General features: G+C 47.2%; 1 protein-coding gene across 1 annotated transcript; it reads right to left on the minus strand.

Moving 5' to 3' along the window:
* Positions 1–2,003: 2,003 nt before the first annotated feature.
* On the minus strand, positions 2,004–6,224 carry LOC147973049 (uncharacterized). The gene is made up of 3 exons (XM_087524551.1): positions 6,062–6,224; positions 4,098–4,181; positions 2,004–2,344 (listed from the first exon to the last, which is right to left on the minus strand). The coding sequence occupies exons 1-3, from the start codon at positions 6,222–6,224 to the stop codon at positions 2,004–2,006; spliced, it is 588 nt and encodes a 195-aa protein (XP_087380677.1).
* Between the last annotated feature and the right edge of the window lie 10,473 nt (positions 6,225–16,697).

Consider the following 16,697-nt stretch of genomic DNA (forward strand, 5'->3'; position numbering starts at 1 on the left):
GGGTTTATGTAAGGGGTTCAAATTCTACTTACATAGGACGTGCAACGTGGTAGAGAAGAACATGAAGAGTTTGTGTAATAGATTGAACTCTGCCCATGTTTCGAGAGTAGGCAAAGGCAGATATTTCATTTACTGTGGGCATGTTAGGTTGAAAATTTGAATTCTCTGTCAAGCAAAAATGGAACGTACAGAAGTTCTAGAAGAAACAAAGGACGATCATATAAGTTATCTATCACAATACCATGCACAGTTCAAGTGGAAAAGCACTGACAGGTTCGGTTTGGAGAAGTCTTGAGGAGTCTAGCACCCTTTCTTTGACTGTCTTCGGTAGCCACTTGACCAAAATATCATCTAAAGTTAATCCGTACTGCACCATCTTCTCTTCTCAAGTATAGTAACATGAGAATTTGTTTAAAAAAAAGGAATACCACAACTCGTCACCGACGAAACCAAGAAACGGATCACCCCTTCAAGACTTACACGTGACGAGTGACACTCTATGGCCATTTTAACATAATACTGGTAAACAACAATGGACGTATACTACAAACCCAATATCAATTAACTATGGATAAGGGAGCTCGTCGTAGCGCAAAGTCACCAGAAGTTTTTAGAAAAGGAGGATGACCCCTGGCCTCTGCATTTGGGAGATGCATACGGCCACTTTATTGATTATTCACGAGGACCTTACAAAATATTACAACAAAATGTCTGAATCCGCCATCTTGGCAACATATGCCACTACTCCTATCCATATGATGAAGGGGTGCTACCTGGGCCAAATACCCGGTCTACTCACCTAAGCATATCATCAAAAGCCAGAAGCCCCAGCCGAGCCACATACCGGGTCTGGGGCATAAACTGGTCTGACGCACACACATGTGTCGTCGCCGCCATCTTCCACAGGTCCGTCTTCAGAGCAGATATTGAGACTTCTACCTTGTCAGGCCACGCCGCCATCGACGCCACCTTGATGCCAGACAACTACCTCCACCTGCGCGAGTCCATCACCGCGCATCGGGCGCCGAGTCTCCACTGCACCATGCCGCCGAGATCCGCCGTCATCAATGTGAAGGATGAAGTACCGCTCCACCAAAAAAGGCGCCCGCTGGTCCCTCGAACCCGTGTACGCCTCCAAGAATGACGCCCCCAAGGAGGAAACGACACCAACGCGCCGCCGTCATCCGATCAACTGATCTAGGGTTTCCCCCGGAGGTAGCGGATAGAGGTCTAGAGCTTCTCCATGGCGATGCCTTCAAGAAGGTAATGACACCACAGGGTGCCACCAACGCTGGTCTTGGCATCAAGCCGAGCACAAGGTTTTCACCCGGATCCGCTCGAAGAACCTTCATCACATACTGTGTGCACGGGTCGCCGCTGATCTGAGCCGCCGCACATGGAGTAGGCCGCACCGGCCAGATCAGATCTGTCCGGAGGGCACAACCCGCATGGTGCCGACCCAACCACCAGGCCCTTCATGCCGCCACCGCCGATCCGAGGTCAGATGTTGTGTCGCCGCAGACCCGGCCGCCGCCGCCGAACGCCGCCACGCAGCCCGAGGCAGGGCCGGCTGCCTCACCCCACCATCACCGCCCTTGGCCGAGGCAGCCGCCGCGCCGCCGCCGGAAGGCAGGCCCGCCGCGCCGCCAGGCCAGATCGGCCGTGCCACCCACGCCGCGGGGCTCCGCACCGCCCGCACGACGCAGGCAAGAGGGAAGACCCCCGCCACCTCCATCAGCCCCGGGCTATAGCCGGTGGCGTCCTTCGGCGGCGGAGGAGGGAGGGGAGGACGGATTAGGACCCCCGGCGGCTAGGGTTTTAGATCCCGCCCGAGTCGCCCGAGCGGGGGCGACGCGGGGGGTCTCTACCTTGGCCAAACCGGAACAACATCAAAAGTCACCAGAAGTGAAACCCTTTTTCCATACATCTATCACCGAGGAAGGGTGTTTGCAATGAGATCTCTATTGACTGGTATGTTGTCCATCACCATCCGCCAGTGTTCATTATTGATTCTGGTGAGGTTTGACATTCCCGGGTTTCCATCCTAGTTCCCGAGCCCTTTCCTCCCATAAAACAGTTAATTTCCTCTGACCGAGCAGTGACTCTGCTGACTTTTCCCTAGCTTCTTCACATGTATCCATACCTGAACTGCATTTGTCAGCCTCCTTTTGATACTGTGAAGCTAGTTTTTTAGCCTCGAGCAACTTTACATCGGCTTGTTGCTGAGCTTCGGTTGCTTCCTCCTCTCTCTGTTGTAGCTCTTCTATCAGCATCTCTATGATACTCTTCTCTGTTTCTTCACCGGAAGCATGAGTCTTGACCTCTTTGAATTGCTTAGCACAGTCTGGAAACATCAGAAGCAATAATAACCAGTGAAAGCAGTCACCAGATATAGGCAATACTTCTAAAATACTAGGGAGTTATTCCAAACAAAATAAATACTCCCTCCGTAAAGAAATATAAGAGCGTTTAGATCACTAAAATAGTGATCTAAACAAATTCTCCCCCATTTTTTAGCCCCCTCCCCCTCCCCCGCGCCGCCCCTAGCGGGCGTCTCAGGGGTTGATTCCCCTCCCGCCGGCGTAACCTCCCTCTCTCTCCATCTCTCCTCGCCGTCGCACGAGGCTGGCGCCGGGCCATGCCTGGGGCGCGGTCTGGGACTGTGGCGGCGGGGCCGGCTCCGCTCCGATCTGCATCGGAGGGTCTCGGATCCGGGCGGCGGCCCCTGGCGAGGCTCCCTGTCTCCTGCGGCGGGCAGTGGGGTTGGCGTGGTGCCGGCGATTTGGTCGGGTGGCCGACGGATCTCCGGTGGCCTGGGGCCTCGTGTGGCTGCCTTAGCGGCTGGCGGCGCCGGATCTGGCTGCTGGCCTTCTTCCCTGCTCGGTGCGCTTCTCCTGCGAGGGTCCCTGGGTGTGTTGTATGGCCTGCCTATGGGATGCGGGCGATTCTGGTGGTCGGGATCCAGATCGGGGGAAACCCGGGTCGGCTCCGGCCGGCCGCGACGACGACGACGCCCGCGGGTGCCGATTTCTTCATGGAGACGTCTGTCAAGGTATGCCCTTCCACTCCCCACCACCTAGCTTCTCGGGTGAAAACCTAACTCCGGTGGGCGGCGGCGGTGTCTTTGGCGTCGTGACCTTCTTGAAGGTGCCGCCTTGAGGGTTGGGTGGTGGCGGGCGCTGTTTGGGGTCGGTGACAGCTGCCGACGGCGTGCCCTTCTTCGCCCAAGCCTCCGCTTTTCCTCCAACGCGTTCTGGTTCTCTTGGGGGAGGATATGTTAGCTTGCCAAGACAGAGTCTATACCATTACCATGGAGCACAAGACATCTTTGAGTAGACCAAGGATATGTTATATTCTGGACTATGCAAACATGAATAAATGCTTTCATCTATCATGAGCATTTCAGTTCCTATGCAAGGTACTCCCTCCGTTCCAAATTACTTGTCATGGCCACGACGGGTAATTTGGAATGGAGGGAGTAGTCGATTTGACAGTTGTATCACTATCACCATATCAATTACAAAGGCAGGAGCAAAAGAAGACACCGCAGGTGGAACTTCAGCATCGAACAAAAAGAATGTTGCAATGCTTATATGTGATGCCACCAAGACAAGATAGGCATCAACTTTTTATTACCATGGCGTGTTATACACCCGCCATAAGAAAACTACGGAGTATATCTTTTTCAGTGAACAAACATAATTACTCGGCTACAACCTGAACCAATGTTCTGACTTCTGAATAACTGAAAACATCTTTGTCCCAGCCCCAAATTTCAAGCATACTTGATAGATCTGATGCATACACATTGAACAAACGGAGTAAGCTAATCTATGCACGCATGTTACGATTTTGAATTCACAGGTTAGAACGCCCCCATCAAAATCCACACATCTCCTAATTTAATATATCATGCCAAGTTCGTAGCCTATCCCCAGTCCTGCGTGACTGTGTCTCGTCCACAGCAGAACGCAATAGCCAGCGGCTACAAACGCATTGCTCGCTCTGCAGACGACGAAATCGCGGAGCGAAAGGAATTGCGCTGCAGAGCGCGGGGTTGCAGGGAGGTCTGGGCCACACCGACAGCAGGAGGGTACCTTCGGGCAGCTGGAGCAGCGGAAGCGCGTCGCAGTCGCAGGCGCGCCGAGTGGCCGAGCGCAGCAGAGCGGCGGGCCGACGATCTAACTTTAAAAAACTTACATGAAGATGAGTACTAAGTTAGAAATATAACTTTAAAAAACTTACATGAAGGGGTTCCGTGTGCATCTTAATGTGTGATCATGATTTTTCTATGATCTTTTGCACGTTTTTTAATTGACGTCTCAAATTCTCAAATGAAGGCTAGTTGAGCCTTGTGAGCGAGACACAGTGATGCTTATACTCTCAATCCGTTGTAACCATGTAAGGCCTCTTTGTGTTTATAGGGGGACTTGGTAAAATCATATAAATGGGGGATTTTCCATTTCGTTGTACTATGTATTCCCTGGTTCAAATACTTGGACCAAACAAGAAATGAAGGCATTTTTCTCTTTATCTCAATTTAAAATTGAAAAAACATAGGAAGTTTAAAATCCACATGGACCACTTTTACTAATTATATCTTCTCATGTGGTTGACCTTAATTTGACTATGTGATATCAATGTTTTTATATTCATGTGAACCAACATTGAAATTTGTAAAATTCTTTTGTTTTCTAAGGGCATCTACAATGTTGACCTACAAAACGGACACCGCATCCGTTCGTGGATAGGGGGTGCCAGTCGCGGGCGCAGATGAGGGGGCTGGTAATCCAAAGCTATCCACATACATCTGGGCCCAATTTTGTTTAATAAAGTCCGTGCGCTCAAATAGCCACATATATAGTCTAGAATAGTTCAAACATTCAAATGCAGCAGTAGTTCTAATTTCAAAATGTTCAAATATTACACACCAACATTATTGTCCCCTTTAACCGCTCATAGATGCTCAATCAGATCTTACTTCAGTTGCTCATGAGTTGCTCCGTACCGAATTTGTTGATGTATTTAAACAAACTCTTCAAATATGGTCGGATTCTGATCTAGAAGTTCGATAAGATCACCCATGTTCTCAAATTAAAGAGCTGCGGTAGCATCCTCACCCTCATCCTCTCCACGATCATGTTGTGCATGATCACACAACAGGTCATCACCTCCCACAAGGTCTTTGGATCCTATTGTTTAGCAGGTACGTGCCTGCCGAGCATCAAATTCCCTCTCAACATCATTTCTAGCCGCTTCTTGTTTTGGGGCAAATTGAGAATTTTTCTGGCCAATTGGGTTAGAGATGCATGGTGCTAACAAAGCTAGCCCATGAAGGATAGATATTGTCAACCAGATAGTAGCCCATGTTGTACTCATGTCTATTGACAATATAGTGGTAAGGAGGAGCTTTTCCTTTAGTCAATCTAGCAAACAACGGTGATCGCTGCATCACATTGATGTCTTTGTGATACCCGGACATGCCAAAAAATGAGTGCCAAATCCAAAGATCATGTGATGCAAACTGCTTCAAAAATGATGGTGAGCTTCTTAACACGACCCTGGTATTGCCCTTCTAAAGCTTTTGGGCAGTTCTTCCGTTTTCAGTGCATGCAGTCAAGAGATCCAAGCAAACCTGGCCATCCTCTTGCTTTAGAGATTGCCAAGATCCTCTCAGTGCCTACCACAGTTGGTTCTTTCGGGTAGTAAGGTCCGAACACATCGACCACGATAGTTGCAAACCTGACTATGGCATTACTGCATGTGCTCTCAGACATCCATGCATACTCGTCCCATGAATCAGCGGCCGTGCCATATGTAAGCATCTGCAGTGCGGCCGTTCACTTCTACTAACCAAAGATGTCAATCCTTCCTACAACATCCTTCTTCAATATGAAGTAGTCATCAAAGGACCGCATGCCATGGTAGAGACGATCGAAGACATTTTTGCGCATCCGAAGGTGTCGCGCGGAAATTGTTACCGAAGAGGGCATCAAGGGCAAAGTAGTTGTCCATCCGTCAAATGGTCACGAGCCTTTTTTGCGGTTGAGCACTCCTTTACCCTTTATTGATCGCTTGAAATTGAGAACATGCTCCTCCGCACGCTTAGCGTCTGCAAGGACCACCTGCATTATTGTTGTCTCATCCATGTAGTCATCCTCGTCGGAAGAGCCGGTAGACGACTCAACATAGTGCTTGTATATGTAGTACATATCTGACTCCATTGCTTCAAAAAAGAAGGGACAAAAAGATTAGCACGGGCATTTCACCGAACAATTGCTGGCATGGTGAGTATCCGAGGAGCAGATCTACAGGGCGGTCGGAGGAGAGGTGTGGAACGGCGGCGGAGGATTAGTGGCATGGAGCCCGGGTATACCTTCGGAGGTGATGGACTCATCGAGTTCTTATATGGGTGTGGCAGGGTGGCCGTGGTGGTGGGGCAACAGCGAAGGAAAGAGAGATAAAACGGAAGGAGGTAAAACGGGAGGATAGAGTCGTAGGGTCCGGGAGTGGCTTTGGGTGGGCCAGGGGTGTCCGCGTCCTACGTGGTTGTTGTTCGGACTCCCGCAAAGCCCCCCTAGTTTTCTTGGGTTTGCGGGAAAAGTGTGTCCGGACCACTCGGCGGACCAATATAGGTCCTCGTTGGATGGCTAAACATGTACGGACCGTGCAACATAGACGGTTGCGGGCGGTTTGATGGTCCACTTTGGAGATGCCCTAATACTCTGTGTTTTCGCATGTTGCACGCATTCCTATCAGATTCTTGTGTTTTTCATTTTCATGTGGCACTTAAGGAATGATTATTTTTGGTAAGGCGAAGGAATCTGTCACTGCCTCTGCTAATTTTGTTGATAATTATTGGTCATTGTTCTCATCTTGTCAGTCCAATGCAGAGGTGGTTCCTAACGTCAAAGGAAAGGGAGTAGTGGCCGGTTTAACACATGTCCCTACTCCTCTGAGTATCATCGAGGTGTGGCAGCCTCCACCTTTGAACTATATTAAGATCAATGTTGATGCTAGCTTTGTAGAGAGGGTTTGCGCTACAAGCATGGGTTATTCCTAGGAAATATTGTAGGTGACGTCCTCATCTCTTTCTCGGATTATATTGGGTTGTGTGTGGATGAAATGGAGCTTCGAGTGTCGTGGTAATTTCTTTCACAATATTATAGGGGTGTGTATGGAGGAGTATAGAGTCAATTATATAAATAGATGGGAGTAGACACAAGGATTTGTTACCTAGGTTCGGGCCTTTGCGGAGGAGGTAAGACCCTACTCCGGCCATGTTGTTTTTCTTCCTGCGTATATGGGTTACAAGGATGTAACGCTTAGCCCGATGCCCCTGCCATGGCTTATATAAAGTGCATCATAGAGGAGAGTATAACGGATGGTATAATTGCCATAATTATAGTGAGTAAATCATGAGTTACTAGTATCAGTAACAATGGTAATAGCTTATTGTATAATGGTGGCAGCTAGTAATTGACGTCTAGATGGCAATACTAATCCTCGTCTTAATGAATAGGGTAATGTTTGTGAAAATCTAATTGTATGATCTGAATATGAAGATTTGACTGTCACATCCGATTGTGAAGATCCAACGGCAAGATCCGACTACTGAGGGTCGTGGAATCCTAGTTCGCAGCCAACTGTAGAAGGTCTGATTGCTCCTGCCTTTATGGTAATCGACTATTGGGGTCTCATCAATTATGGGTGTAGGATCGGACGGATAGGACTTAGCCCGATCATGAGAAACTCCTCTAGCCTGCGACGGGAGCTCCTAGCCAGCGCCTTCAGCGCCAACTAGGGGTTCCAGCGCCCACGCTTCCACGCTACTGGGCTGGCCCAAAACGGAGGCACCCTCAAGAGGGAAAAAAGAAAAAAATACCGCGCGCGATGAGAATCAAGCCATCAACATGCTACTTCATGTTAAATAGAGCTAACCTCTCTGCCACCAAGGCACAACTGATACAATACATCTTTTTCAATGTTTTCTTGTTTTCTTTTTCCTTTTCTCAATTTTTCGTTTTCGTTCTTTTTCTTCCTTATATGATGATTTTTTTTCAAATTCACGCACACTTTTCAAATCGATGAACTTCTTTCATTTTTTGATGAATTTTTTTCACATTCGATGAACTTTTTCAAATTTGATGAAAGTAGAAAAAGGTTCACAAATTTGGAAAAAGTTCATCAGAATGGAAAAAGTTCACATATTTGAAAAAACGTTCATCGTATTTGAAAAAAGTTAATCGTATCTGAAAAAAAGTTCATCACATTTGAAAAAAGTTCATCGATATTGAAAAAAAGTTCGTCAAACTTGAAAAAAGTTCATCGAATTTGAAAAAATAGTTCATTGAATTATAAAAATAGTTCATCAAATTTGAAAAAAAAGTTCATTGAATTTGAAAGGTTCATCAAATTAGGAAAAACTTCATCCAATTTGAAAAAAGTTCATCAATGTTGAAACAAAGTTCATAAATTCGAAAACATTTCATCATTTTTTATAAAAAAAACGCAAAAATGGAAAACCATAGATTTAAATTAAAAAGGAAAAGCAATATAAAAACCGCCTCGAGAAAAATGACCATGAACTGGGAAAGCCCCGGTCCCAAACCGGAGGATTCCCGCGAACGGAGAGAAGAACAAAAAAACGTTGTAAATCACCAGTTGTGCGGTGGCGCAGTGGTTACTATCCTTATTGATGATACATATTGATTGCGAGTTCGATTCCTGCAAAACGCATCTTTTTTTAACAGGTAAACAAAACATATACTCTCTCTATTCTTAAATATAAGTCTTTTTAGACATTTCAAATGAATTACAACATACGGATGTATATAGACATATTTTAGATTGTAGATTTATTCATTTTGCTTCGTATGTGATCATTTGTTGGAATCTGTAAAAAGACTTATATTTGGGAACGGGGGAATATGAGCCAGCCCAGCTCGCCAGCGGAGGGCGTGCGCTGCAGGCACCCGTTTGTGAACGGGCGCATAAGCGCCAAATAGGATTCGCCGCCACCGACATCTTCGGCTTTAACTCAGATGGGCCCATGGCGATACCCCTTGGCCCACTATCCTCTGGACCCTATCCTTGTTGGCCTATGGCTCTTGGCTGGGCCATTCATATACTTGGGTCCACCCCAACAGTTGTTCTGGAGTCGGTCTATGTCTCGTCGCAAAGACTGACTATGCTCTTCTTGAAAATGATTCCAACTAGAAACTGGACGAAATCACTAGTTAAGGAGTACTCCTTCTGTAAACTAATATAAAAATATTTAGAATATTAAAATAATGATCTAAACACTCTTATATTAGTTTACGGAGATTTTAGTGTTCTAAACACCTTTATATTAGTTTACAAAGGAAGTACTTGTTACAAACATCATTTCAAATTCCCAGAACCTGAGAGCTTTTTTTAGATCTGTTTATTCAAAACGTTTATCTCTCAAACCGTGCGCCCAAATCTCAAACCGCTTTCGCTGTTGGATTTCTCGTGTCGAGATCTTCAAAACTAGATCCCATGTTGATAGGTTTTGACGAATTTTTTTTTCACAAAAAAAATCGGCCGAAAATAACCAGAAGAAAAAACCGAACTGGGAGCACTAGTTTTTTCCCTTTTCAAAAGAGGCACGCATGTGCCTCTCATGAAATCACAACCGTGCCTCTCGTGAAGGCAAAAGCGTAACTCTTGCGAAAGGAAAAAAAAAGAGAAAACGTATTTTTTTGTTTCCGAGGAGGCACGGCCGTGACTCTCGCAAAAGCACACCCGTGCCTCTCGCGGAAGCAAAACCGTGACTCCCGCGAAAGGAAAAAAATACGCGTTTTTTTCATTTCTGAGAGGCACAGCCGTGACTCTCACGAAAGCACAGCCGTACCTCTTGCGGAAACAAAACCGTGACTCTCGCGAAAGAACAAAAAACAGAAAACACGTTTTTTTTTTGTTTCCGAGAGGCACGGCCGTGACTCTCGCGAAAGCACAATGGTGCCTCTCGCGGAAGCAAAACCGTGACTCTCGCGAAACGAAAAAACAGAAAACGCGTTTTTTTCGTTTTCGAGAGGCACGGCCGTGACTCTTGCGAAAGGAAAAAACACGTTTTTTCACGCAAAATTTTTTTCGATTTTTTTCGGCGAAGACCGATGAAAAACCAAAATGTCACAAAAAAATCAAAAAAAACCGTTTAAATAGCCGAAAACACGTGCGGAAAAATAAAATAAAAATAAAATCCGAAGGAAGCGCCCAGAGCGCGACACGTGACGAATGAATGAGAGCGCGTCAAGTAATGTTGATCGTTGCGAGGCTCTCGAAGGAGCGCTCGTTAACTAGTGGCTCCCGAAACCAGACCCGGAAGCATTGTTGAGTTGATTGTAAAGAGCCCTTGACGTACTCAAAAACGTACTTGTGCCCTGAAGGATATCGAGGTTGTCCCTTGTTCTCCAGTGAAGACACTAGAAATTTTGTCGTGCGTGAGCATGGAATATTAGCTCGAGTGAAGACACTCGAAATTTCGCCATGCCTGAGCACGAAATATTTGCCCGAGTGAAGACGCTCGGAATTTCGTCGTGCCACTCTTTGTATAAAATGCTTTCGACTTTTTTTGGTGAAACATGAACTTGTCAAAATAAAATTTTGAATGATTTGTACAATTTTAAAATTTTATGTTGCGCCAAAAAATCCAACAACATTTTTGTGCATTGTAGTATTTGCGTGATTTTGATTTGCAAAAATTTTAAATTCAAATATTCTTTTATTTAGGTGAAACAAAAAAGAGAAGTTTGATCACATGAACTTTGATGCAAAAATGGACAGCCATGATAGAGGGTACAATGGTATGGGAGGTACAACTAGAACTTTTCCCTAAATAATTGCTAGGTCCACTTGTGAGCCTCAAACCTATTTTCTTTTTCCTGCCTTCACTCATGTTTGACAAGTGATGAATGGGGGCATGTGAATTAGGAGAAGGAATTAGGGCATCTCCAACACTGACACGTAAACCAGACACCGCATCCATCGACGACAGGGGTGGACCAGTCTACGAACACGGATGCGCCAGCCAACCATGCAACGCTACCCACATACATCTGGCGGCCATCATAACAAATTTGATGCATATTTAAATGTATCAAACGAATTTCATTGAAACTTGACTAATTTTTACATAAAACCAGATGGTTTTCAACATATTTGCCCTACACCGGACTCTAACCTAGCCTAAAATCACCGCCGGGGCCCGTTTCCATCTCCAGCTGGCCATCAGCCCCAAAAATGAAGCTCCGCCACTGCAGCCTGTCAATGGCTAATCAGCCGACGATGATGAGCTCGCCAAGCTTGGCTTCAGTGGGAGCGAAAGAGCGGTTGCCTTCCTGGACCTGAGCATCGGTGACCTCTCATGCTCTACTCTTCCTCGATGTCGCTGGTGCCCACGGACGTATTAGCTTCATGCTCATGGTGGCGGGGCGTCGGCGAAGTTGGAGACGCCGTCCTCGTCCTCGCTCTTGCCATAGACTTTGTTTGCCGCCTCGCCAAACTTCTTGAAGGCGGCTTCTAGCTCTGCCTGATACTAGCGGTACCTCCAGTGGTCGCGGTGGATTTTGCGGACAGTGATATAGGAGTTTAACAGCGCCTCCTACTCGGCCACGTCCACGTCCGGCGCGATGGCAATGCCGGCGGCAAATAGCTCCTCCGTGCGCCGATGCTCATCAAGGAGGCAGAGGTTGTAGGCCTGGTCGGCCTGCGCCTGCCAGAAGGTGGCCTCCCCCTCCTCCAACACCATGCATGTGTAGTGAGCACGAGCCTATGCCTACGAGAAGTTGCCCCAGATGGCTTTGGAGCTCGGGAGGCCATAGTGGGCATGGTACAGAGTGAAGAAAGGGAGCGGAGGAGGATGGATGTGGCTATGGCCGAGGACGGAGTTTAAATAGGCGATGCATGGCGGGGCAAGCGATGGGGTGGTTAAAGTTAATACGCACTGTAGACGGACGGATGGATGAGTGACGCCGGAGTAGGTTCCAACCACGCACGTTTAATGGAGGGAGGCGAAACGACGGAGCTGTCGTTTGAACGCGGAGCAGTCGCATGTACCAAGAAACGATGTGGGCGGAGCTCTTGGCCGGTGTGTCGCTTCAATGCCGGAGCGCTAGTGTGAGCTCGCGTCACTCTGAACCGGCATGAATGCGGCATTTGTGCTCTGGAGTGAAGCTGACCGCTCTGGGCGGGAAAGGGCGCGGGCGCGGGAGAGTGCCTTTTGGTGGGCCATATTAGTCAGGCATGGATGTGGCAGCGGTCCAGATGCTCGCAAAGCCCCCCAGTTTGTTTTGGGTTTGCGAAAAAAGTACATCTGCACTAGCCTGCGGACCGATACAGACCCGCGTTGGATGGCAAAATATATGCGGACCGCGCAGTTTGGACAGTGGTAGGGGATTTTAGGGTCGGCATTGGAGATGAACTTAGTGATGGGATTAGACTAGGAAATTCACCTTTTATTCCTAAGATCTTGCTTACGCAGCCATGGGAAATTTGTGCGCTTTAAAATACGACGATCTAACTCATTTATCCATATACATCTCCTTCCGATCTGCTGCATAGGACATGGCGCCGTCTTGCCGGGCTGCTAGCCTGGTGTTGCTTGATTTATGGTTAAGTAGCAGAGGGTGAGCGTTGGTAAGCTGAGGGCATCAATATATTATGAAGCTCCACATTGGCAAACAGGGCAATCGTGTTGTTGCTGCCGCTGCGACGGGGCTGCACGCCGCACAGTGCCGCATCGACGTGGGCTGCGCACAAAGAGGTCTGAATCACGCACCTGCCGCGATGCGGGCACAACGATGCCGCACAGCTGCGCCACGGCGAGGAGTGCAACCAGGCGGAGCAACGATGGCGCCGCCCTCCAACTGCAGCACTACCACGAGGTGCTCCGCCTCCCATCGAGCGAGGAGGGTGTCACGCTGAGCATCGATAAGATGGCGACAGTGTACTGGTTCCAGTCGTCGAGAGCTGTCAAGCCAGATTATCTCCTGATTCATCCTCAGCATCCGGTATGCAGTGCACGAGGGAGCCTGAAGTGTGTTTTAAGGTGTGACTTGCCACTAGCAACTAACCGAATCCATGTACAGAGCAGACACGGCTGCCTGTTATGCCTATCATTCCTATCACCCTACAATATTTTAGTAAACGCACGAGCTCGAGCAATGTTTTTAGAGTACACATCTACAATTCTAGAGAAAGAAACATTACCAAAACCTCTACTTATATAAGAAGTGTGGCATGGTAAAGAATAATTTGAAAAGTCCATGTAAATAAGCTGAACTCTGCCCATGTTCTGAGGGTTGGCACATGCAGATATTTCATTTATTGTGGTCATGTTTGGTTGAAAACTTGAATTCCACAGTGAGAAGGGAATACGTAAGGAAGTTCCGAAAGAAACATGGGATGAATGCATTCCATTTGCATAGACAATATTTTGTTGAAAGCAAATGAGGAGAAACTAGAGGTTTGCAATGTCTCCATTAGTGCATTCAACCATGATAATCATGTCGTCGGCGTACTGGACAAGGGAAACCCCACCCCGGTACAAGGTGCGAAACCACCCCTCGGATATGATCAGACCCCTTGGCTGCATCGAGGGTGGAGGCAAGGGCATCGACCACCATGTTGAAGAGGAAGGGGGAGAAGGGACCCCCCCCTTGTGAAACCCACAATAGGTGTGAAAGAACGAGCCCACTTCGCCATTGATGTTCATAGTGGTGCGCCCACTAGACACCAACTGGATGACCCTGGTGACCCAATGGTCGTCAGTACCCTTCCAGAGGAACATTTCTCGAAGGAAAGACCAGCGAACTGTGTCGTACGCCTTTTGGAAGTCGATCTTAAGAAAGACCGTATTTTGGCGTTCTATTTTACTTCATGAAGGACTAGGACCCGATACATGATGAATCGGCCTTGGATGAAGGCTGATTGGTTTGGATGCATCAACCGATCGGCAAGAAGTGTCGCCCTATTGGTGCACACCTTGCCTAGGGTACGGAAGATCAAGTTAATCAATGTGATCTGCCAGAACTGGCGGATACCGGAGGCGCCGAAAACCTTAGGAATAACGACAATAATCCCAAGTTGAGACGAGAAAGATCTAGGGTACCAATGTAGAAATCCTAGAATATGCCCATCACCTCGTCCTTAACCAAGGTCTAGAACAACTGAAAAAAACGGACTGGTAGGCCATCGGGGCTAGGCGCTGAGTCAGGGTTCAAGCCTTTGTTAGCAGGAAAGATGTCCTCCATGAAGGGCACCATGAGAGCCTCATTATCCTAGTCTGAGACGATACGCAGCCCTGACCACGGGTGCGGTCCAGCACGACGCCACCTCGCAAGGAAGAGGAGAATATGTCATGGTAGAAGCCGTCGACATGCTCATGAATATCGTTGCTAGCGTAATCTATCACTGTCCCAGAGAAGCGGGATGGTGTTATAGCTGCGGCAGCCATTAGTGATCGCCCGAAAGTATGCCGTGTTGGCATCTCCCTACAGAACCCATCTCTGGGTGTCGCACTGATCTTCTTCAATGACGTCGTCCCCTTCATAAAGGCGTTATCTTGGTTCCTCGCAGCGTCCCTGGTGTTGGATCTCAGGATGTTCGATGTCATGCTTGGTGCGAGCTGCTTCCTAGGGGGTGGGCCCCTGGACACCAACCTGGACAGGAGGTGAATGATACAATCACAGAGTGGCTTTGTCGTCCATTAGGGCATGTACAATGGTTGCATATGGATATAGATGCCCCATGAGAAAAAATAGCTTGAGGCATCTATATTGATTTTTTTTCTCCCCAATGCAAGCTACTATTAGTGAGCCTCATCAAAGAATAAAAAGTAGACTCCCACTACACATTTACCTCTACTCTCCACTTCAACATTTTCAGATTTATGCACCAGATGACACTTTTTATCTCCAAGCACTTGTCTCCCACAGAGGATACCGGTACACCATCCGAACCTACTTTTTCCTAACATCCGATCCTACATGATCTACAGGGCATCACCCTAGGGCAATGCATTGGCCATGCCGTTAAGTGCATGTTGTTGGCCATGCCAGCAAAGAACGGGGCACTAATGTAGTTTGGACTATATTAGCTTGCCAAAGCCAGGTTTAGGATCCCAAAAGTGCATTCTTGTAGTAGTTGATGTATTAAGATGTTCTCTCGTGCCAAGTTCATCTATACACGAGAGAATGATACAAGGACCTCAACAGCGAGATGCAATGGTGCCACTATGCTCAATTTAGATCCTCTGCTAATCTTGTGAACTCAAATGTCAAATAAAAGATTAGAACAGAATAACAAGTATAACATTCCATCGTCCTAGCCATGTCACTGAATCACTGTTGTTAGTTCTTTGGTCCATCTAGCATATGAAGGGATAGTTCGCCAACACACTTATTTGTCAGGTGGTGGAAAGTAGATCGAACACATTTTCACAAATAAAAACAAAAATCACGCATGGAGATACTCTAAACCCCCAATCTAGAGCGTGCACCTTCCACGGCACGGCCAGAAACGATGTTGCGCGAGTGCAGTGCGTCGAGGAGCGCGAGCAGGCGGAGCGAATTCTACATCACTACAAGGTGCGACGCGAGCTGTGGAGCGAGGAAGCCTCCGCTCTCCAGCTACAACACTAACATGTGCTCCGGCTCCCATCAAGCAAGGAAAGTGCCTTGCTGAGCAGCGCCAAGACCGCGGAGACGTACTGGATATGGTCGTCGAGAGGTGCCAATCCTGGTTATCTTCTGATTCATCTTGGCTGTCCGATATGCAGCACATGAAAGATGGAAAAGGGTTGGTTACGCCATTACTTGCGAGAGGCAAGTCACTGAATCCAGATGCATAGCACACGCCCGTGCCGGTGCTCCTGATGCCTACCATTCTTATCGCTCTACAGTTTTCTAGTCAATGCACTTGAGCAATGTTATTATAGTGTACAGTTACAATTCTAGAGAAAGAGACATCACAGACTCTACTTATATAAGAAGAGTAGTATAGTAGAGAAGAATACAGAGTCTATGTAAAGAGGTAGCTGCCCATGTTCGGAGAGTTGGCACGTGCCGCTATTTCATTTATTGTGGTCATGTTTGGTTGAAAACATGAATTCTATGGTGAGCAGAGAAGGTACATAAGGAAGTTTCCGAAGAAACATGGGACAGTTGAATTCCATTTACATAGACGATATTTTGAAAACACAAGCACATAAGATGTCTAGAACAAAATGTTGAATTGAATCGTACCAGTCTATTCTAGGGTTTATTACTCAATTTTTGTACTTGTTGTTTTATTTTCCAATTAGTTCTTCAATTGAAAGAAAGACATTTCAAACCGGAAAGTACTAAAATGATTTGGAGAAGTCTTCGGGGTCTCTCTCTCTCTCTTTCCTCGACGGTGTCTTTTTTTTATCTAAATGCACTATTTCATTACTTAGTGGACGGAGCTAAATCGCCCGCCACAAGATGTTGTACATTCGGGATTACATTGTCTGAACATAGCTCATCCCCAACATTCAGAGTACATCCATATGCTGCTAGAGAATGTGCTACTTGGTTACAGCTCCGATTACAAAAACTGAAGACACAGTCATAGATATTTTGTGCTATGTACTCCGTCAAATCAGCTAGTGCGAAACAGATAGGCGACAGATCATCCTCTCCGCCTTCCATGGC

The sequence above is a fragment of the Triticum urartu genome, chromosome 5A (assembly GCF_056163025.1).
Source record: "Triticum urartu cultivar PI428250 chromosome 5A, HENAU_Tu73, whole genome shotgun sequence".
NCBI lineage: Eukaryota > Viridiplantae > Streptophyta > Magnoliopsida > Poales > Poaceae > Triticum > Triticum urartu.

Bases quoted from the DNA above. Each gene is read 5' to 3' on its own strand.
- LOC147973049 (XM_087524551.1), bottom strand. From the start codon at position 6,224: ATGGAGTCAGATATGTACTACATATACAAGCACTATGTTGAGTCGTCT. The intron at 4,182-6,061 runs GTAAAGGAGTGC...TTTTAAAGTTAG, and splicing joins TTTCAAGCGATCAATAAAGG to ATCGTCGGCCCGCCGCTCTG. The intron at 2,345-4,097 runs GTACCCTCCTGC...TGATGTTTCCAG, and splicing joins GCTGCTCCAGCTGCCCGAAG to ACTGTGCTAAGCAATTCAAA.